The 22,820-nt window shown below is 43.3% G+C and overlaps 1 protein-coding gene across 2 annotated transcripts in view; it reads left to right on the forward strand.

Moving 5' to 3' along the window:
* Nucleotides 1-22,820, forward strand: part of larp1 (La ribonucleoprotein 1, translational regulator) — a 173,607-nt gene that overhangs the window by 124,296 nt on the left and 26,491 nt on the right. For both annotated transcript variants that reach the window (XM_084320915.1, XM_084320916.1), the window contains exons 6-10: nucleotides 581-721; nucleotides 6,673-6,822; nucleotides 11,528-11,690; nucleotides 17,808-17,952; nucleotides 22,033-22,207. In XM_084320915.1, the coding sequence (XP_084177041.1) occupies nucleotides 581-721; nucleotides 6,673-6,822; nucleotides 11,528-11,690; nucleotides 17,808-17,952; nucleotides 22,033-22,207 (774 nt within the window). The remainder of the gene's footprint in view (nucleotides 1-580; nucleotides 722-6,672; nucleotides 6,823-11,527; nucleotides 11,691-17,807; nucleotides 17,953-22,032; nucleotides 22,208-22,820) is intronic.

Consider the following 22,820-nt stretch of genomic DNA (forward strand, 5'->3'; position numbering starts at 1 on the left):
TTAGACCTAACATTAGCTAATCTTACTAGTAACAAATACTTTCGGGTCTTTTAACATTTCCTGTCTCTAGTATATTCGCCAGTTGCTAACTGAAGTGGAAACTGCACTGTGGGGTAGACCAGTAGGACTGAAGGATGTCAAATGCGGGACAGCCATCTTTGATACTGTTAACCGTTGTGTCACACATAAGGGTAGAACTTTATTTTCCATGATGCCAACTTGTCTTGAGATGTTCCATTCACCACTCACAAAATGTTATGCTCCAGTATAACAAAGTCATGACCTTCTGAATCGTTGTGTAAGTTACCTTGGATGGAGCCATACACCAAATGGCTTTTATTTTCCCATATAAAGCACATTCGTCATCAAATAATTCAATACTAAGACCGGTCTTGGGGACAGTGTCTGTACAAATGCATCAATCACTTGATGAAGAAAGTGCAAGTGCTGAAAACGAATACAATTCCCACGAGGCCACCGGTGCTAAAACCGAATGTCTGCTACATGTATAATAATGTGTAATGGCTTGTTATATTATGCTGCTTCCTAACACCGTTGCTTGTGTCTTGTCTCTTCCTAGGCAACAAGCAGAAGTGGCTTCGCCTTCCTCTGATGATCGAGGTGAAGTCCGAGGGTCCCAGGGAACGCTCGGCGTCCAAAAACAACAGCCGGCAGAACGAGACCTCCCGCATGCCCCCCAACACCAGGAACGACCTCCGAGGTCAGTCTGACGCATTTATTATACAAGTACCAAATCAAGGTGTAGTCTGTGATGTCATCAACAGGCGCCCAGCAATGATGGCACGCTGACTAAGCATGTAAGCATCACTCTGAAATCACACCGCCTATAGAGGGGGACTGGATGTCTTGCAGGTGGGCTCTGTGTGTGTACAGTCTATGGTATTATTAGCCCCCTTGCTCTACTGGAATCTTGTATATATTTGTTACTTTGGGGCCTACGGGGGGGGACCCACAGGGTTAGCATGTGCTGTGTTCTGTTCTCCTGTCAAGCCGGACCAAAACATGATGATTTATGACTGTGATGAGTGGGGGGGGTTTAGGTGTGAGGTCTCCAGTCAGGTTAGTGATGGGGTTTAAACTTTAACACATCCAGGGCCGGAAACGCTGTCCAGCGTTATTGCCCGCCATGCGTTCGTTTTTGAGATCAATATTTCATTTTTTCGCCATGGCATTCATAATTCATCCAGCCAACCCCCGATGCCCTAGCGGGACCCTAGATGTGACTGCAACGGCTCAATACCGCCGCGTGGTGGATGGTCGGCGAGTTACACTCTCGCAAAAACCGGAAGTGCCATCGGTGCATCGATGAAATTCCTCCGGCAGTCACATCTCGCTACGGGACTCCTGACAGACACAATAGTACATATGGATCGCTCTCTAAACTTAATAATCGATATGATTTCGGCGTTTATTGCTCCATAAAAACTAGAGTTGTTCCGATACCGATGCCAGTATCGGAAATGCCGCCGATACTGCCTAAAATGCTGGTATTGGTATCGGCCGATACCCTCTAATTCTGCGCTCCGATACCATATGACGTAATTTATCAACAACACTGCGGTCTGTTGAGTGAGCATTATAAAACAAACGTGTGTTTAACCGACCGTGAATTAAAGTGTCAATGCTGTTTGTCATTTTAACAGCAGATACTTTCTTAAATGCCATCCTCCCGACAGAGCGGTGTTGACGGGGAGCTCAGATGGGTTCGCTTGGTGGTGTTAGCATTGAACAGCTAACCGAAAGCTAGCGTTAACTAACGTTAAAGGTTTAGCTTAAACGTTACCTTGGCTAAAGTTGGGGCTATTCATAATCCAGCAATAATGGCTGCAGACCTGCAAGCAAAGTACAGCAAGTTGGCCAAAGAGTATTCCAACGTAAATCACATTTTCACCAGTAAAGTTAGTCTTTTCATCTACCGGTAGCTCATGCTAGCTAACCTAGCTCACGTTAACGTCGTCACTAGTGATCGACCACGTCGCGTACACAATTAATGACATGTTGCGGACAGCCATATCGGTTACAATGTTTAGCTTTTAGTGCCAAATGATAAGAGTCTGAGGCGGAGTCTCAAAAGAGAATGTTGAATATTTATTGTGCAAAAATCACAACAGATCCTCTGCTACTTCAACGGAGCCTTGTGGAAGCAAGTGCAGCAACGTATAATGTCCGTGTGGAACTAATGTGCCAACAACCTTTCCGTGGGTGAACTCATTGAGATAGTTTTCAATTACTGATACTAATACTAATCTATACAATCACCTGTTGTTGAATAAATACCATTACTTTACTTTATATTTCTAAAAAACAGTATATATAAAACAGTAGCTGTATAAAAAAATAAATAAAAATTATAATTTATATACATTTCTTTTTTTATTTAATTTTTTTTAATGAATGCACTGGTATCGGATCAGTATCGGTATCGGCCGATACCCAAAGCTTAGGTATTGGAATCGGATCTGAAAGGAAAAAATGGTATCGGAACATCTCTAATAAAAACCGTAGAAAAATGGACCTAGGCGATCAGCGTCGAATAATTGGGATCTTTCACCGCCAGTCTCATCGGCCCACGGTAAGGGGAATATAACGTTATTTTCAGCCCGATTGTTTATTCATTTCACTGCAAACCATCTGATCAATATATCACTCATACTACATAAAGCTGTTACTGATGATCAAGGAATTATAAACTACCCCCCCCCCCCCCTTTCCTCCACGCATGATGAAGCATAATGTATACCGATCATATACATTTGAATTTTTTAATATAGCGTGTATGGGAAAGAAACGGCAATCGATAATCTATCATATGCGTTTGGGCCTATAACTAGCGTTTTTGGAATTACAGCAGAAAAGATTAAAACATACTTATATTCTAGAAGGTATTAACACAACAATGTATGAATGAAAAAGTATAACGTTCCCACATCCTGAACGATAGATAATCGATGTTGAATGGGCCATAGTAATGTCAATTTAGCAATACAATTAAAAAAGTTATAGCCCTGCAAAGAAGGTAAACATCTCCATAGGCTTAACGGTGGCAGAGAGGGGTATGAGATGGGCACAATGCCCGGCGGTCAATGTGTTAAGGTAGTGGTTGGGTGGTTTATAAACAACTTTTGAGGTGAACACTTTTGAGTCGGATTAGGCATCGCAGCTTGGCCAACAAGACGACTGCTTAAAACGGCAGAAAACGAGCTTCCTGAAACATGTAGCTGCCCTCTTTAACCAACCCATGCCTCTGCACCAGGATGTGGACAGTGTGTTCCGTGCCAACCACTAGTCATAGTGTGTGTGTGTGTGTGTGTGTGTGTGTGTGTGTGTGTGTGTGTCAAGATCAGCTACCTGTGCATTTCTAAAACATCTACTTCAGATGGATTCAGTACAAATGGCTGAGTTTGTGTCATGCTTGGAGGAAATTAAATTGGTGAACCAGCCATCTAGCTAGAAACACGTTCAGATTTATTTGTCAGTTAGGAGGGATTCCTGCTTTGTTGTAATTCGGGCCAGTAACTCTGTGATCTGTGTTTATGAAAGAAAATATATATTAAGTTAACATAAGTTATTTGAAGTTCATTTTACACACTTTATCCAGGAGAGCAAACTCCACACTGCAAAAAATTAGAAACAAAAACATATGTGCTTGAAATAAGCTCTGCAAGTATAAAAAGAAATTCAAATAAATGTAATTGGATAAAGTGAGAACGGGATACCAGAAAATTTATTTTGTGTTTACAGAGTGATGATTTCTCACGCACAGAGTGGAGGGACTGGGAGACCCATGTTACTGACCAGACACACTATATCAGTGATGGCTGTCAGTCCGAATGTAGAGCTACTGTGGTGGAACCAAACTCAATTATGTCGTAGACGGATCTTAATGATCAATATAGGTTTAATAGTTAAAACGCATAACTAGGTAGTGGGTACGGTACGTGTAGGTTACATGAGCTTTGGCTGAGAGCAGTGCTCTCATCCTGGCCGCGTGAATGCCACCTACAACAGAATTGTACAGAACTGCATTTCCGCGTTGCTCTGATTGGCCACTGACCCCACGTGACCCTACCCTATTACACGCCCCCTTATCGACGCGCGTTATGCGACGCTCTACAGCTCTTTCGCTCGCAGAACAGCTATTTCCGTATAATAATAATGGAAACGCCGCGCTGTATTAAATGCCGACAGCACCTCTGTATTAAATGCCGACTCATCAATCAATCAATAACAACATTAACGATAACGCCAAGCTGTAATGTTACCGCTCTCGCGTCTATCTGCTAACGTTAGCATTAGGTAATAACCGGTTTAAAATGGATGGTGATTACCTCACGTTGTGTCTATTCTACTAATGTCTAACTATGAATGAACACAACACTCTAACTTAACATCTTTAGATAATAAAGTACTCAACCTCTACTGTCTAAAAATTGTAAAGTCAATTAACGACTGATGGCTGTTTGTTGTAGAGGGCGCGGTGGCAGACTTTGTCTGATACAGAATGCAGGAAATTAAGTCTATGTAACTAAAGAAATCCTGATTATACGTGCCCCATGTAAAATATTTAAACAACCATTAAGCAGTGTTTGGTCAAGTTACTCAGGAAGTATAGGAGTATTTTGTTTTTAGCGCCTTTGAGGTGCTTTGGTACCATGAGGTGCAAGCATAGTCATAGTACCCTTGACCAGAGAGGACCAGAGAGGAGATCCGGTACAAGAATCATGTCAAAAGAGACACTGAAAGGGAGAGTTTTCTTAGGTTTGGACTTAAATGTGCTATAGATAACATTCAGCCACTCAATGTTGCACTAGAGCACCAGCATGTAATTTATCCTATTAGGTGTGTTCCACGTGGGGAAATGGGAAGTAGGGAAGGGATACATGCACACAACATGTAAACAACAACATTCATTTAGGATCCGGAATGATTTTTAAATGATACATTCATTCATCAATATATTAATGTGTGGCATTAAAGTATCTTGTATCTTGTATATTTTTGGGGGAAAGCAATACTTTTATTCTGCACTTTTCTAAATGGTGTGGCAAAGCACAAGACTATAAGTCAGGTAGGATTAGAGCAGTTGTGAAGGCAGCTGAGAAGTGTTTGGGTATTACAGATTTTACTGGCAGAGGTGCTTCACAGCGCTCACAGCGCGGCGTTTCCAATATTATAAATACGGAAACAGCTGTTCTGCGAGCGAAAGAGCTGTAGAGCGTCGCATAACGCGCGTCGATAAGGGGGCGTGTAATAGGGTAGGGTCACGTGGGGTCAGTGGCCAATCAGAGCAACGCGGAAATGCCGTTCTGTACAATTCTGTTGTAGGTGGCATTCACGCATCCTGGCCAGCTGGGAGACACTGATCTTAAGAGTAGAGGGGTGGGGGCTGTAACCTTTTGACTCTCACCAAGGTGTGAGATTTAAGCTATTGTTTGGGGTGACCAAAAGGCATTCCTCAACAATCTTAACACTTATTTCAACAAAGGAATACCACTTTTAACCCTTTTAACCCTTTCAACCCTTTCACTGCTATCACTACTACCGTGTGATAGTAAAGGGTTAACCTTCTGTAGTGTGGCAGTGAAAGGGTTAACCTGCTGTTGTGTGGCAGTGAAAGGGTTAACCTGTGTATTGTCACAGTGAAAGGGTTAACCGTTTGGTAGTGCGGCAGTGAAAGGGTTAAGCACTACATTTAAAGAGCTCCCTCTGTGTTATTGTATGTGGGGATCTTTACGGATCAAAAATCAATTAGTCAATAAAGTCCTAGACAGTCTAGGACTTTATTGACTAATACAATACACACAATTGTTAAGGGGATGCAGACCAGAGAAAGGCGTTTGTCTTGTTTACATCATCAGGGTCCCCCATTTTCAATTCATAGTGACATTTATGACATACACAACATACATGACATTTATGACATAGGGACATACATGACTTACAGGTATATAGTACTGTTACATTTGTCACATATACGATATGCAAATATACAGTACTGTTACCCAGAGATCCTAACAGTAAATATATACATATGATGAGGAGGAGACTGTACATTAGGAGGGGGTGGGTGGTAAAAAAATATATACAAATGGTGGGGAGGAGACTGTCCATTGTTGTTGTGGCATAATTGCGAAACGTGTTTAGTCCCTTATTTGTATGATAACAAGCCATTTAGTTCATGGTTCAAAGTAATGGGAAAAGGGTGCTAGTTCGCCATCAATCAGAAGCTAGCCACAAGACTTGCATTCACGCTCTCCAGCACACAGCCTCCCTGCCTGGCACAACAACCACAACAGTAGGGTCTATAGTCACAGTCAGGACAGTAGGCTCTACAAGTAGGCTCCCTTAAAACGCTAACGCTATTAAAAAAAAAATACAGTGGAGGTTAAAATAAGAATATGACTTGGCCAGAAAAAGTTCAGTTGCTTTAATCCCTGCCTAGACTATTAGTCGACTGAGAATGTCCTTATGTGGAGGACAGTCCTATGTGATGCTGGAGATGTCTCCCCTGCCAGCAATGTTAAAAACCCACCTAGACCCATATTCAAGGGTGTAAACACGTGGACCCCCGAGAGCAAACAAGGCCCCTCCCTCTGCAGGTCTAACACATTAAAAAGCCTTGTAGTAATTTCTCTTGTCATTGTTTTCCAGACTGGCACAGTCAGAAGTACGAACGCGAGTGGCGTGACGACCACGACGAGGTGTCGAGCGTGAAGAGCGAGGGAGCGCCCTTCCGTGGCGGCTTCAGAGGTCGTGGGCGCGGAAGGGGGAGGGGCCGGGGACGAGGCAGGGGCGGCAGAGGTACGTGTTCATACACACACACACACACACACACACACACACACACACACACACACACACACACACACACACACGTGCAGTCGCTCATTACAACCATTATAACCATTACAACAACATGCCTAACGGGTCAAAATGGTTCTCACCCCGGGAAAGTCCTATTCTTTTGTTTGTCCAGAACTCAAACTTTAGTCCTCGCAAGTATGGCCAAGTCTGATACAGTTTGTAGAATGAACTTTCCTGTTGTTACCTAGAGCAGGGGTTCCCAAACTTTTCAGGCCAGGGCCCAGAAAATAAGGCGTCAGAGAGCCGCGGCCCAATGCACATCGTCGGGCTTTCTTTTTTTTTTTTTTTTGCCAGGCGACTGATTTTTTAAGCCAAATATCACTTCAATCCTATTAAGTTAGTTCAAGTTAGTTATTCATTTATATGTGCTATTTATGAGAGGGCTAACTTGTTGCAAAATAATAATGATAATAATAATAGCCTCATTAAAATACTATTGTTGCTTCGGTTGTTTTCAGCGTTTTATGTGCATAATCTGTTATTTAGTTTGAAATGTTCGTTGAAATAAGTAGATTTTTCGTTTTTGTTTATTTATTAAGTTAATATAAAACCATATAGTCACATTTTAGAATACAATAGAATAGAATTTTAGAATACAACTAGAAACACTGTCCTGGCCTGCTTCTAAGTTCAGTGGCCTGACAAAAAAAATTAAAATTAAAAAATTAAAAATTAAAAAATTAAAAATTAAAAAAATATTTTTTTTTATTTTTTTTTTATTTTTTTTTAAATCATCTCGCGGCCCACCTTTGGGTCGCGACCCCGACTTTGGGAACCACTGACCTAGTGTACCCCTATGGAAAATATGTATAGGACTCGCAAAGTTCATATCCCGTTCATATTTTCCATAGCGATGTAGGACTACACCCTACAAAGGTGTAAATGCTGACTTAAGACATACAAAGTGATGACATGACTGTCCCACTCTATAGTACTAGTAATACGCTGTGTGTACACACACACACACACACACACGCATGCAGCGTGATAAATCATCAGTGAAACGTTGAGAGATCCCAACTTGGAAAACTAAAGGGTGGAAAGAGAAACCTCTTTTCTTGGACTGGATTCATGTGGTGGTGAAACATGTCTGCTCCCCCCATAGAACAATACTGGTATATGAAGGCGCCCATGTGTCCTTCACCCCGGCCGTGCTCTTGTTGGGCTGTAGAGGCGGGCAGAGACAGTGGCCTATTTACACCACTCTACTCTAGAGGAGGCCAGCCGAGGGAGCAGCCGCGCTGAGAAGCCTCCAGAAAACAGACGAGCCCCACTCCAGAAAACAGACCGTATTGTTGCCTTAACCCTTTCACTGCCACACAACAGAAGATTAACCCTTTAAGGGTTAACCTTCTGTTGTGTGGCAGTGAAAGGGTTAACCTTCTGTGTGTTGTCGCAGTGAAAGTGTTAACCGTTTGGTAGTGCGGCAGTGAAAGGGTTGACTGATTGTTTTTAAATTTAGAACTTAGGAAAAACAGCTTTGCTGGCGAAAACAGACGGGAAGGTTATCAGTTGAGTTCGAAAAAAGCCAAAACGGACATTTGTGGGAGATGGACACGTCATCAGCCCTGTCCAACAAATAGACACTCCTCATTCAAAAGTAATTAAAACAAACATAGACAGACAGATGCAACTGATGAGTGTGGCCAACCCCTAAAGCCCTATTATTCAAAACCAGATTTTGTTATTTACATGACAAAAATGCATCTACCTATTCTTATTTCTTTTCTAAGTAAAAAAAATTAAATTCATACAAATTATTAATAATTTGCGATCGATTTTTCTCAGCTACGAGTAATCTATTCGATTACTCACGCCCATCCCTAGTGCATGTGGGTCATTCACATTGGTTAAATTCCCTGGAGAAATATGGGCATAGTTCAAGAAAGGAATCTCATTTCCCCATAACACCTTAACAGAGGTTAAGAAATAGGGAATAGTATGTGTAAAATGACTCAATCAACAACAAAAAACAAAAGAGCATTGTGTTCGTTGGAAGGTGAACACGTAATATTAAATAAATTGCGTGTGGGGACCCCCCCCCCCCCCCCAAACAACAGTAAAAAAATATATAAAAATTAAGTGGTTAAAATAAAATATTTATAAATCTTTTTTTTACAGAGACAAATAACTTCTTTGGAGGTAAAACTCCAGCTCATGCTCTGCCAGTAGTTGGGTTTGGTCCGACTTGTTCCTGGGTAGTGGTGACCATGGAGCTGGAATCGATAGAAGGGCCATTGGTTCATTAAAATCTAGATGATCTCATACACTCCACCTTCTTTTCTTGATCCTCCAATTGAAGGATCGAGGAAAAGAGAGCAGGGTTTGAGGCGTGACTACCAAACATAGCCGCATTTCTGGCAGACGCTCTCTGATTGACCGACGTCAGTTTCTACACTGGTTAAGTTTAGGCACTCTTCGAAGTTGGTTAAGGTTAGAGTTTGTCTTAGAGCATGGCGATAGAACGCCAGGTAGTTTGCAGGCTGTTTGACGTGGAAATGGGCAAAGACACAGCTCGTCACGCTATTGGGCGCACATGTCACATGACCAGAAACGTCTGCCAGAAAGGCGGCTACGTTTGGTAATCACGCGGGTTTGAGATAGGTCAATTGTCAAGTGGTTCCTGTAACTGGCACACGTGAAAATGGCTCGCAAATGTCGTTGCGCTGATGACTACGTCAAATTCTGGTGTATCTATTTACATTGGCGAAAAAAATCTAAATTGTGATTCTGATTGGGGCGGCTAGGTGGTGTAGTGGGCAAGGCGCTCGCCACCAATGCATGAGACGCTGGGTTCAAGCCCAGCTCTCGGCATTGCTATCAGCTTGGCTGGTTGTTCATACTAACACAATTGGCAGTGTTAGGGGTGGGAAAGCTGATGGGTGGGGATCGGACGTTGTGGACAGCGACTCCTACAGGTCGGTTGGTGCGCCTGCGCAGCAGAATCAGGAAGCGACGGGGCCGGCGTGTCCCTCCCACGCAGACCCCCGCCGCTGAGAGATCGCGCTGTGCAGGTGAAAAGATGCGACGGCTGCTTCCTCGAGTACCGGAGGGGACACGTGATGTAAGGCTTCGTCCACATTGCAGCCGGCTTGTGGGAGGCATGGCCTAACAGCGTTCGAGACAGGGGAGGGTAGAATTGGACGATAAGGAAATTGGGATGGGAGAAAAATAGAAAATGGGAGAAAAAGGTAGATAAAAAAAAATATTGTGATTCCGATGGCAGTTTTGAGAAACATTCACACTTTTTGAGTCACAATAATGAATGTACTTTGAGAATATGCTTTGGGTGAAGATTCAGATTATTGTCTCATTACTGAAATAAATCTACATTTCTGTTGTGTATACGGTACGGTACGGTTCGAATGCATACCGTTCCACCCCTACTACCAATACAATATATACGGTAATACAATGTAAAGAGTCAACTCATTTAATAAAAAGTTTAATTGATAACTAAATCAATTGATTTTCTTTATTTCTATTAGAGCCGTTTGCAATTATATCTGCGTATATGGTAAAAGGAGTGTTTCTATCTGCATTTGACATGGTGAACACAGCCTACATTTACATTTTGTTTCTGCAAATTCCCATATATTTGAATATAACTGAAATGTTGTAACCCTAATGCTACACTATAGGAAAGACCGGTTCTATCCGCAAAGATTATTATGGCAGTGACCCTGATCTAGCCTCCCCCCCCCCCCCCCCCCTCCCCCCGCTGAGGCTGCAGGAAAAACAAAGCAGTGGAATAACAACCGGAGTGGGTTAGTGTGAGGCAAGGCCTGTGATCCCTATAGGCCATTGGGGGGGGGGGGGGGGGGGGGTGGCATAGGCTACCCGAAGGCCTGTTTGTTTTGGCAACCTGGCTCTCTTTCTCGTTCTGCTACACTCTGTCCCTCCTCGCCCTATTACACTCTTATCTTTCATCGGTTTCTCTTTCGTTCTTCTGCTCTTTTTTATTCCGCCCTGTCTCTCTATACCTTGGCCTCTCTCTCTCTCTCTCTCTCTCTCTCTCTCTCTCTCTCTCTCTCTCTCTCTCTCTCTCACACATACACTTTTTCTCTCACTCTTTTTCTGTGACTTTCATCTTTTCTCTTTCTCTCTACTTCTATCTTTCTCTTTCGGGCCTCCTTCCCGTCTGCCCTTCTCAAAGCTGGGTCGTGTCAGGTCGCCTTAGAGAAAACACTGGGAACATAGTGAATACCTTCCCCTTCTATATGATTCACCATATTAGCCTCATTATTCTCATTTCCATTGAAAAACATATTAAAATGATCATGGTGTGATTTTTGTTGGGATTTGTAACAAACAAAGATGTTTTCTTAAGTCAAAACGAGGATATGGAGAGGGCTTCAGCGTTCTTGGTTTTGTTTCATACTTCTCCAATTAACTTTTTAAATGCATTTTACCCCCTGCTCTGGACCTCAGTTCACCCCACATGATGAGCCCCGCCTATACAAATGCACACACACGCGGATACAGATTTCGTGCCGGCTGCACTATACATGTCACACTGACTACCTCCATTTACCACTGTATTATTATGTACAGCGCTGTTGACACCCGTGATGCTTAAATGTCTCTCTCCCTCCCCGTCTCTGTTTCCCCACCTGTATCATCTTGTCACTCTGACCTGAAGGCCACTACGACTACCATTACGGCTACAAGGCCTACGACATGAAAGAAGGGGCCTACGGCCAGAAGCCCACCAACACGGTCACCTACTACTACGACAACATGAGCAGCAATGACCTGTTCTCTGTGGACCAGGACCTGCTCAAGGACTACATCAAGAGACAGATGTGAGTTCTCGCTCTCCCTCTCTCCTTTCTCTTTCTTTCTTTCTCTCTCCTTTCTTTTTCTCTTTCTTTCTGTCCATCCTTTCTGTTTTTCTTTATATCTCCTTTCTCTTCTTTCTCCTTTCCCCTTTCCTTTTCTCTATCTTACTTTCGCTCTCCTTTCTCATCTTTCTTTTATATATTTTTTGCGTTTTCTTTTCCTTTTTACTTCTCTCGGTTTATTTTCCAACGCGTGTCCTCTCTGGGTAGCCCATCAAGTAGAACGTGTATCCTAAAAAAGAGGAGGGGTTTGAGTGCTACTTCCAGCAGCACCACCCCCTCTCTATTGGCTTATTTAGTTTAGTAGTCTCCGCCTCTCCCTTGTGTGTCGGCCCCTCCCTCTTTCCTTCTGCCTCTGTAGGAATAGCCTTCGTCACACAGGCTTTCCATCCACTCTGCTCTGAAGGCATGTGTTTAGTATTGTGCATGAAAAGGGGCGGGTGCTTTTTGTTTGAGTGACACACTATCCCCCACAAGGGTGTCGTAAATATTAAAAATAACGTAAAGCACACAACTCGGATGTCCAAATTTCTTTTTTATTATTATTTTTTTTATATAAATCTATCCCATCAAAACCTCAGAGTTTGACATATCGATTATCTCGGCCGAACTCTCTCCTCCGCCTTCCTGTTGTGTAAATGGTTGACGGATCACACACTCCGTGCTGCACAGAGTGACGTGTTCACTGCTACGCTGCACCACCTCCAGCTTCCAGCTGGAAACTCAAGCCAGCTTTACAACAGGGCTTTTTGCCAGAACATGAGGGTGTGTCTGCGTTGAGACTGAGGCTGCGGTTACATTTTCGTTTTCAGATGAGTTTCGCTTTTCCAGGTCGCAACGTAGCGTTAGCCGAGTGAGACATACGTTTTGCAACCGGAGCACAGTGATGTAGTACACTGCCAAAGCAGTAGGTGGCAGTAGGTGGCGTACATGAAGGCAATTTTCAACCAATCAGAATTTGAATGTGCCAATACACTTCCTGCAAAGAAAATGTCAACAAGGCGCCGCCATCTTTAAATGCCTATTTACCCAATGCAGCACTTATTTTTCAGCAAAGTGTAATAAAAGTGCAATAAACAAAACGGATACATTCACTGTGTGCTCTGCCTCTCATTTGTTGATGAAACAAAACTAACATCAACACAAGTGACCACCAAGAGCGGATAGTTTAGTCTCAAAAAAGGATCGGCGATGTTGTTAGCTACATTGTTAGCTACATGCTAACGTGAATGGAATATGCCAGTATAACAGTATAGCATTGTGGCTAGAAGCTAACGCTAGCTCACGTTAACCAGCCAGCACCAAACTGATGATATCGGGAGCTATCAGTAGCTAGATAACATTAGAGACAACGCCGTGTGTCAGGGTTCGAAATTAACGGGGGCTTGGGGCAAAATGCCCTCGAAAATTGACCAAATGCCCTCGAAACTCAGTTAAGGGGGGGCAAAAAAAGCCCCCGACAGTTTACTAATTATATATATAATTATATATATGCTCTACAGTGCGAGCATTTCCCTCGTATTGCCCCTAATAATGTGTGTGTGCAAACCGGAAAAATCATTTACTTGCAGTGTGCGAGACAGACAAGTGATTGTGAAGATTACAAAACAGCTCCGCTGTTGATGTTTTCCTTACCGCACGGATTTGCAAAATATTTCCTACCGCGCGGTTATTACCGCACGCACAAAAAAAAAAAAGTTTGAATGCATTTTTTTTTTAGTAGTAGTCTACTTTTTATAGCATATAGCCTGCCTCTAGTCTAAATGTCGATCTTTAGAGGATGACTTTGCAGCATGAATATTGTTTGGGATTCGGCAAGCACGCATTAGTTATTGAAAGTGAAACACGGATTCGAAGTTTACCCTCTGGTCGTGCGCCGTTCACTCGGTGTCGCGGGCAGGGGTGGTTACCCCCCCGACCCTTTCTTATTATTATTACTATAAAGTTACTACTTTATAATAAAGGCATTCGTTTTGTGGCATTACCATTATATAGTTATACGTTCAATAACATCAGCGTATTTACCGGACCATCTCAGTTCCTTTCTTTGCTCAGAGCGTGCTGAGTTGTCCCATTCTGCGGTCTGTTAATAAAGTTTTCAATCAGTGTATAGAACGAAGGGCTTTTATTATAACATTCGTTGCAGACAGTAAAATCATTATGTCTCGTTTAGTACTCCTGATGAGCGATGGTAGTCCACTCCGGCGGGGAGCTAAAGCTAACGTTATTAGCCGTATTGTGATGAGCTCTGATCAATGGCTGACATTCAGGATGTAAAAAACTGCAGGACGCTCCCAACGTGTGACGCGTCTCTCTTCTGACCAATCAGTGGTCTGCAATGTTTCACGTGACTTTTCTGGTAGCCAATAGGGTCGCTTGGAACCTCGATGGAGGAGTAGGGTATATCTGCAGAGCCGCAAGCCCAACAAGAGGAGGGTACTTCATTATTATTATTATAAAAAACAGCGGTGATGCGGTATTCAGCCTACTCTGCGGTGGCCGTGATGTAACAGCGATACCGCGGTAATGCGGTAATCGCGGCAGCTCTAATTGAAACTGGACTGAAATTCAGTTTTTGGGTGGAATGTTTGTTCCAAGGAGGAGGGAGGCGGGGCCCGCTGCGAACACAGAGAGAGCGCTCTGCTCTCATCAAGCATTACACTGCTATCTTAACGTTAGCAAGCTAAGCATCTGCATAGCGCGACCTGTGTAACGTTAAGTATTTCATTGATCGATCTGGCCAGAGCCTATACTCACAAACGTTGCGTGTGTGGGGTTTTTCATCAATTTGAAACAAGCCTCTTGACTGTTGGAATTAGGGATGTTAAAAATAAAATATCTAATAATATTATTCAATATTAGACATTCATTGATCCAGAGGCAACCGGTTATTATATCAAGACAACACAACTTGCCCTCACTCAGGGACAATAATATTTAATCTATTTAGATAGAGTATGTATGTATTATTTACAGATAATTGAAGGTACCTCAAAACATGAAACCAAGCCATGATGTCACACATCGTGTGCGTGTGTTACTTGAACAATTGTCACTGTGCTCCTAAATTTCTGTGTGCTCCTAAATTTGTATTTAGATTTTATTTATTAACATTTTATTTAGGAGCACATGTGCTCCTTGGGAAAAAGGTTAGCGTAGAGCCCTATATATGGAGACATTAACATTACGTTATCAAACATAGGGACGAAGACTGTAAAAAAAAGTGTCAAGAATGTTTTATAATCTTTATGTTAATTTTCATTATAAAAATGTTGTGCCCCCGAAATACAAAAAAAAGCCCCCGAAAAGCAATTAAGGGGGGCAAAAAAAGCCCTTTAAAAAAAATGTTAATTTCTAACCCTGCCGTGTGTATTAAACAAAGGTGAATAGATGACTGGGCCATTTTGTTTAATGCTTGTTAAGATTGAAAGAGGAGCTTGAGCTAACAGGGTCTGATAGCTAACGCTAGCTCACGTTAGCCAGCTGCAGTGCTCATGCAATCGGTAATGCTAGCAGAATGAATGGATGTAAACTTTATTTAACATATTGCATAATGGGTACAATACTATACGGCTCAATACAAACAATTGTTAAGGGAATGCAGACTGTTGTAGCTTGGACTGGGGTCCTTATAACAATAACTTGACAACACATGGTAGCTGCAGCTATTTGGGACAGCTCTGTTGTCACCGGAAGGGCACGCAGATGGTATCTACTGTGCATGGGCGTTGAGCAACAACGGCTCCGCGCAGATTACACGACATGTTGTCGGCGAGTTTTTGGCGCTATTCCAAAACGGAAACACAATTTAGCGTTTTCAGTAGGGCCACAACGTTTCCGGCAAAAACGGCATTTCTATCTAATAGGGACAGCAAACGTATTCAAAAACGTATAAAAACGAGCACAAAAACAGTGTGTGTAATAAGGGCCTGAGCGGCTGGCTACACAAGCTCTCTGTGGGAACGGCTACTCTGACATGTGAGAGGGCTTTGTTATATTTAAAGACAAGGGTGTTAATCTAATCTCACCTACATCTGTAATGTTATTAAAGACGTAATCTGTACTGTTGTCAAATGGCGGCCTCTAGGCAAAAGAGGACAACGTGGTACTGCTTTGTTTACAGCTTTTTGTTTGTGTGGTTTGAGTGTGTGTGTGTGCGTGGGCCACACCACAGGCTCTGCTAAGGTCTGGAGAAATTCACTATGAGTTACGCTACTAAACTCCAACCCACACGTTGGTCAGACCACAACAAAACGGGTATCAAATTAAAAGCACGACCCCAAGTGGGGCTCTTTTGTCTAGAGGTCGCTGTTTGGTGGCATTACAGATTATACCTTTTAATAGATAAAGATTTATTCAGCACCATTCAAATAACCTTATGAAGTACTCTGATTTTCGGCGGCTACGTGGCGTAGTGGGCAAGGCGCTCGCCACGAATGACAGAGACGCTGGGCTTGCCTGTTCGAGCCCAGCGCTCCACATTGCTTTCAGTTTAGCTGGCCGTCCGTACTAATACACATTGGCCGTATTAGGGGGTGGGAAACTGATGGGTGGGGATCGGGCGTTGTGGACAGCGACTCCTACAGGTCGGTTGGTGCGCCTGCGCAGTAGAATCAGGAAGTGTCGGGGGCAGCGTGAGCCTCCCACGCGTTACTCCTCGCCACTTAGAGATCGAGCTGCGCAGGTGAAAAGATGCGACTGCTGTTACCTCAAGTACCGGAGGGGACTTGTGCTATGTATGACTTAGTCCACATTGCAGCCGGCTTGTGGGAGGCAAGAAACAGCGTTCGTGACAGGGGAGGGTTGAATTGGATGATACGAAATTGGGATGGGAGAAAATATAGAAAATGGGAGAAAAAGTGGATCAAAAAAAATGAAGTACTCTGATCTTATGAAGAACTGAGATATTTACTCGGATCTTAATCTCTGCCAAGAAGGTTATGTTTTCGTCATGGTTTGTTTCCTTTGTTTGTCTATCTGTCTGTTGTGATTAAGATTTCTTAACACTTTGGCTGCCAGGAGCCATGTTAAAGCGTCATTCCCGGCCATGCTCAAGTTGCCGATGACGCTTTACAGCGTCTTTAATATCAATATTTCAAAAATCTGGAATCTGATTCATATTTCCCCTCCGCTGGCCTGAGATCCACCAGGAGGACCAACTGAGCTCTCTGGCGGTTCAGGAGCGCCATCTGGTGGCCGATCGGCGCAATCGCTTAACAGGAAGCGCAGTAGAGGTTTTGCTGGACGGCCGTATTGCTTCCGGGCACTCGGTACATGTCCCGGGACTCTGGCTCGTCACGCTACATAGCGATCGATTGCCAATAACTCGATAAACAACATGATTTGGACGTATATACCATTATACAAGCTGGAGATGGACCGGGTAAATCGCCATCCCATAATGATAAAATGTCTACTCTACGATGATCGCCCAACGGCGCGCGGAGACTGGGGTGAGTTTTAGCGTGTAACGTTACCGTCTTCGATACTAACTGCTATTATCAACATTTGACCCACATTAGATGATTGGTATAACGCTGCCCACGGAATTATAAACGCCCCCTCGCCCATCCGGTCAACATCAGATGACGTGTAGTAACTTCTAGAAGTACGTCTAGTTGGAATTTTTTATATCGCGCTGATTGCCATCAAACTGTATTTCATCATCAATATAATGCATTTGGGGCTATATATCACGTTCTGGAGAAAGCTGCAGAAAGAGATGAAAACATACTTATACATTAGACCATACTTTACTATGAATATGTGAATGAAAAAGTTTAACGTTGCTACACAATGAACAATACATATAGGACTTTGAATGGGCCCTAATAATGGCAATGTAGCAATAGAATTTAAAAAGTTATAGCCCTGCAAAGAAGGGGACTTTCTCCATAGACAAATAGAGCTGGCAATCTATGGTATATCATGAATTTAACCCATGGCAGCCAAAGTGTTAAAGTGATTGCCAATGTTGATTTAAAAATCTCTCTCTCTCTCTCTCTCTCTCTCTCTCTCTCTCTCTCTCTCTCTCTCTCTCTCTCTCTCTCTCTCTCTCTCTCTCTCTCTCTCTCTCTGTAGTGAGTATTACTTCAGCCTGGACAACCTGGAGCGTGACTTCTTCCTGCGGAGGAAGATGGACCAGGAGGGCTTCCTCCACATCGCCCTGGTGGCCAGCTTCCACAGGGTGCAGGCCCTCACCACCGACGTCAACCTTATCATGGAGGTGAAGATCAGATCCATATTATCCTCTGTTTATAGATGAACCCCGTCGGGTGCATGACCACGCTGGTTTCATTTTAGAGTTTAGAGAATTCTAATGCTCGTGTCACAATGGGTGTGGAGTCTAGACGGTTTCAACTCGACAACACAAAACATTCTAAATGGACCAGTGTTGATGCTGATATCAAAGCAGGAAATAAACTGCGGTTCAAGCTGCTCCCCAGCGTCACCATGCATCTGACACCGTCTATAGACCACTGCAACACTTCCGGTATTCTGAAATCATGGTAGAGAGAGGGGGGGGGGGGGGGGGGAGAAAATGAAGGAATGTGGATGAGAGCCTTGACATTAAGTGGTTGTAGCTATGGCTGTGGGGGTGCGGGAGACATGATCCAATAGACTTTTATACGCATGAGTCTCCTGAACATGGAGAGACCAATCGCAAGTCGATCGGCACTTTCTCGGCCGAGCTATAGAGTGTCTTCTCATTAGGAACGGGTGCTCCGCTCCGTCCTTGAGTGTGAACTCCCCCTCTGGTTTGCGTACACACTGCAGTCTTGGTTCGCTCCCAGCCAGGAACAATTGAGAAGAGCAACTCTCTATAGTCTATATTTTTATGAATAACCAAAACAGTTACACAGGACATTTTCGCTGTACCTCGGGAAGTAATGTACCAGCTAAACCTACACGATGGGTTTTGGATACTTTTCCTACACTAAAAACATTATGGCCATGCCGCGCACTAACCACATACCGTACTTTTCGGACTATAAGCCGCGGCTTTTTTCCCCATTTTTCGACCCTGCGGCTTATATAACGGTGCGGCTTATATGTGGACCAAACCCTAAAATATTGCTTTTTTTACTGCATTGAAGTGTTATTTATCTGTTCCCTTATTTGCTAAACTTAATACAACTTGTAAATGAGTTAATTCTTGTTATTTGTCCGACAGTATTGTGACAATCCCCTCTGTGCACGAACCCTTACATATGGTAATTAAACATTAAAACACCTGCGGCTTATAGTCCAGTGCGGCTTATATATGTACACATCATTAAATTTAGCTGCTGCGGCTTATAGTCAGGTGCGGCTTATAGTGCGAAAAGTACGGTAGATTACAGACAGATAGACAAAACATATAACGAACAACGTAAAAGATAATATGCATATATACTTGATCGCTATAGTCCCGCTGAACATAGGCTGGTAAAGCTATGCCTCCTAAAGTGTTAATCGGAAATACAGAAATACCGGCTACAGGCTTTCCGGTTTCCGGGCACCCCCTGATCTGTTTATAGTCCCCAGGGAAACAAACAACAAGCAGACGCTCGTACATCTCGAAAACAAGACAATGGAGTTATCAGCGGACATTTTCAACAAAACAATTATAGAAACGTGTGAAGTGCACAATATTTCCTCGTTTAAGCCACTGCAACGGCTTTGCCTGAAGAATTTGCTATATGACCGGGACGTTCTCGCTTGTTTGCCGACAGGATCGGGGGGAGTGCATTTTCACGAGCACCTGTCGTGATTTCGGGGGCGGGACTCCCTACCCGATTCCCACTTTCGGCCGTAGTGCTTTACCAGGCTCTATCTCTTGAGATAAAGCTGGGAACGAGGGAACGAGGTTACGCTGAACACAACTAGTCACAACATCGGGCTCCCAATTGCTTTGGATGGGCTAACCGGATAGATATGAATAATAATAATTAGAGCCTCCATTTTTCGTGGACGAAAACTACACCAGACAATCTTCCCGAAATAACGCTACCTGTCTCGACAAAATCTGTGCATTGGTTATCCAGATACATGAATTATCAACTCAGAATAAGTGGCTTTGTACGCGTTTTAGCTTATCTTTTACAGCTTACGTTTTGGGCAATTATTAGAGGCTCCATTTTTCGTGGCAGAAAAATACATCAGTCTATAGAAATAAATGCATTCGAACAAGAAACCAATGTATAGACATAGCAATGGCAAAAAAATTGCCAGGCCTAATGTGAGCCAGGGAAGTCTTGGGACGCGGCTTCATCTCGAAGTTTTCATCATCCACTGAGCCGTGAGGCTCAACATGCTTGTTTGGTTGAGGTCTGAACTCGCTAAATTGACCATAAATATAGTTTTTGTGGGTATTGTCCAGTTGTTGCTGTGTGTTTTTATCTGCCCAAAATTCAAGCAAGCGTGAAAGCATTACAGCGCTCATCGCACTCTATTTTGGTGCGATCGTGCTCTGATTCGACCCCGAATGGCTAGTGTAAAAGCCCCCATAGTCACTATTCCGCACCTACTCCAGAACTCCGCATGCGCAGATTGCTAACACAGGGTTTTGAGGAAGGTTTTAAGCTAAATGTGTTCAATCCACGTGGACTCGAGCCACATTCCATTACATGGAATAGTAATTTTAACGGTCCATAATAGTGAGGACGGATTGCACTCGGCCATTAAATCATGTGCTTATTCCACATAATTAAATGTAGTGCTTCATGGTTCTCTTTCCAAACGGGTCAAATACCTTACTGAGTGGACAGTTTTACCTTTTTTTTATTAAAAGATAACTTGATCAGATAGAGCAGGGGTCAGCAACCTTTTTGACATGGAGTGCCTGTTTGAAATATAGTTGTAACTAGTGTGCCTCAACAATATTCCATGCATCGTAATAATTTTTTCTCATAATCAGGTATTTTTAATGATAATTTTTACATTATTACATCATTATTGTTATTGTTATTAACAATATTATTATGATGGTTGTATCAACCCTAAATCTGAGTTGGGGGGGGGGGAATGCAATGCAGACAAACAGCTGCATACAGTGCGACCATTTCACTCACATTTGCCCATTCATTTTTGGACACATCACACACCATCGGTGTGTGTACTGTACGTGTGCTGTCATAGCTCCACCTACAGGCCTAAAGGAGAACACCAGGAGAACACCAGGATGTGAAGGAGGGTGAATGTGAGGTATATCGTGTAAATAAGTTTTGATTGATCGCAAGACTACACTGTAAAAAAAATATAATAAGTTACCAGAACTTAAAAATATTGAGTTCAGTTACTGTGCATTAAGGTTTTCAGTTTTCAATCCATAATAAGTTAACAGAAAAATAAGTACACAACCACATTATTTCAACCTAATAAAACTATGTTTATTGTCATTGTTTTAAGAACACAAGTTGACTTGGTAATACTCACATTTTGAGTAAAAAAAATGGCTTTTAACATGTGCAATGTTCAATGAAATAGAAAAATAAATAATACAATTTGTTGATTAATCCCACTGGTCACAATGGTGACCGTAATAATGTTTTTGTTATAAGGCTCTGCAAATGTTACTGAATGATGTAGCAATGTATTTCCAGCTAAATTGAAATAATAAACAAATAAAGGGTCTCAATTAAATATGTGGTAGTAAAAAGAACCTGTGGGAGGATTTCAACAAGATAAATGCGACAACAGTGCAAAATAGTTCACTATAATATTTCAAAGCAAAAAAATAAAAAAAATAATTTTCATTTTTATTTATTTATTTTTAATTTTTTTATATGCTGCCCCCTGTGCCTATGCAAATGCCCCCGCGTGCCTATGCAGGCACGCGTGCCTAGGGTTGCCTACCCCTGAGATAGAGTATAGTGGAGGGGTGTGGGGGGGTGGATGAAACTATGGATGAAGATTGTGAGCCAGCCGTGGTGGGGCTGGTATGAAGGGTCCAATGTCTTAACACAGGTGGCGCAAGGAAAGTGAATGCTCTTCCCGGCGCTTTGGGGTCCTTCGGCATCCGGTGTGTCTCTGGTGTGTCTCTGGTGTTAGTCCGCTGTGTCACCAGGACGCTCAGAGATCTATATTTTTTTCTATTTCTCTCCTTGTAAAAGTTGCCATCATTATTCCGAGGTGATTCACAGCACTCGTATATCTAGCTCTTTCCTAGATATTAGGATCTTCCTCTCTCCTATACCCACAGTCGCTCCCTTGGCTGATGTTCTTAGACCATGTGTTTGCATCGTAACTCGTATTGGTCTTAATTTGCTGTCACTCTCTCTCCACTCACTTCTTTGACCCGTCTTCTCCTTTCATCACAAAAAAGTCCCTGAAGGACAGTAAGGAGGTGGAGGTGATAGATATGAAGATCCGCCGGAAAGTAGAACCAGAGAAATGGCCTCTGCCGGGCCTGGCCATGCCTGACCTCGCCCAGACGGACTTCTCCCAGCTCATCAACTGCCCCGAGTTCGTCCCTCGACAGCCGCCTGAGCAGCCTGCAGGTAAGCCCTCACCAGACTCCACGATGAGACATCATCCATGTGTTATTTAGAGCGGCTGGGTAGTGTAGAGGTCTAAGCACTCACCGGACTCCACGATGAGACATCATCCATGTGTTAATAGTGCGGCTGGGTAGTGTAGAGGTCCGCCCCATGTGTTAATAGAGCGGCTGGGTAGTGTAGAGGTCTAAGCCCCATGTGTTAATAGAGCGGCTGGGTAGTGTAGAGGTCTAAGCCCCATGTGTTAATAGAGCGGCTGGGTAGTGTAGAGGTCTAAGCCCCATGTGTTAATAGAGCGGCTGGGTAGTGTAGAGGTCCGCCCCATGTGTTAATAGAGCGGCTGGGTAGTGTAGAGGTCTAAGCACCGCCACGGAGCGCCGGGGGTTAAATTTCCAGCTTGGGTCAGTCGTCCCTAGGAACACAATTGGCAGTGTTCGCGGGTGGGAAGCCGGTGGGGTATGAGTCCTGGTCGTGTCCAGACGAAACCGATTTCGGTCATATCAGTCAAAGTAATTGATCGTATGCACCTTTCATCCACACGGAACTGCATTGTGGCAGCCTGAAGACGCTATTTTCTGTAACCGGCTTCCAGAGTGCGCATGGCCGTCTTTACATG

Source organism: Notolepis coatsorum, assembly GCF_963971535.1.
Source record: "Notolepis coatsorum genome assembly, chromosome: 8".
Taxonomy (NCBI): Eukaryota; Metazoa; Chordata; class Actinopteri; order Aulopiformes; family Paralepididae; genus Notolepis; species Notolepis coatsorum.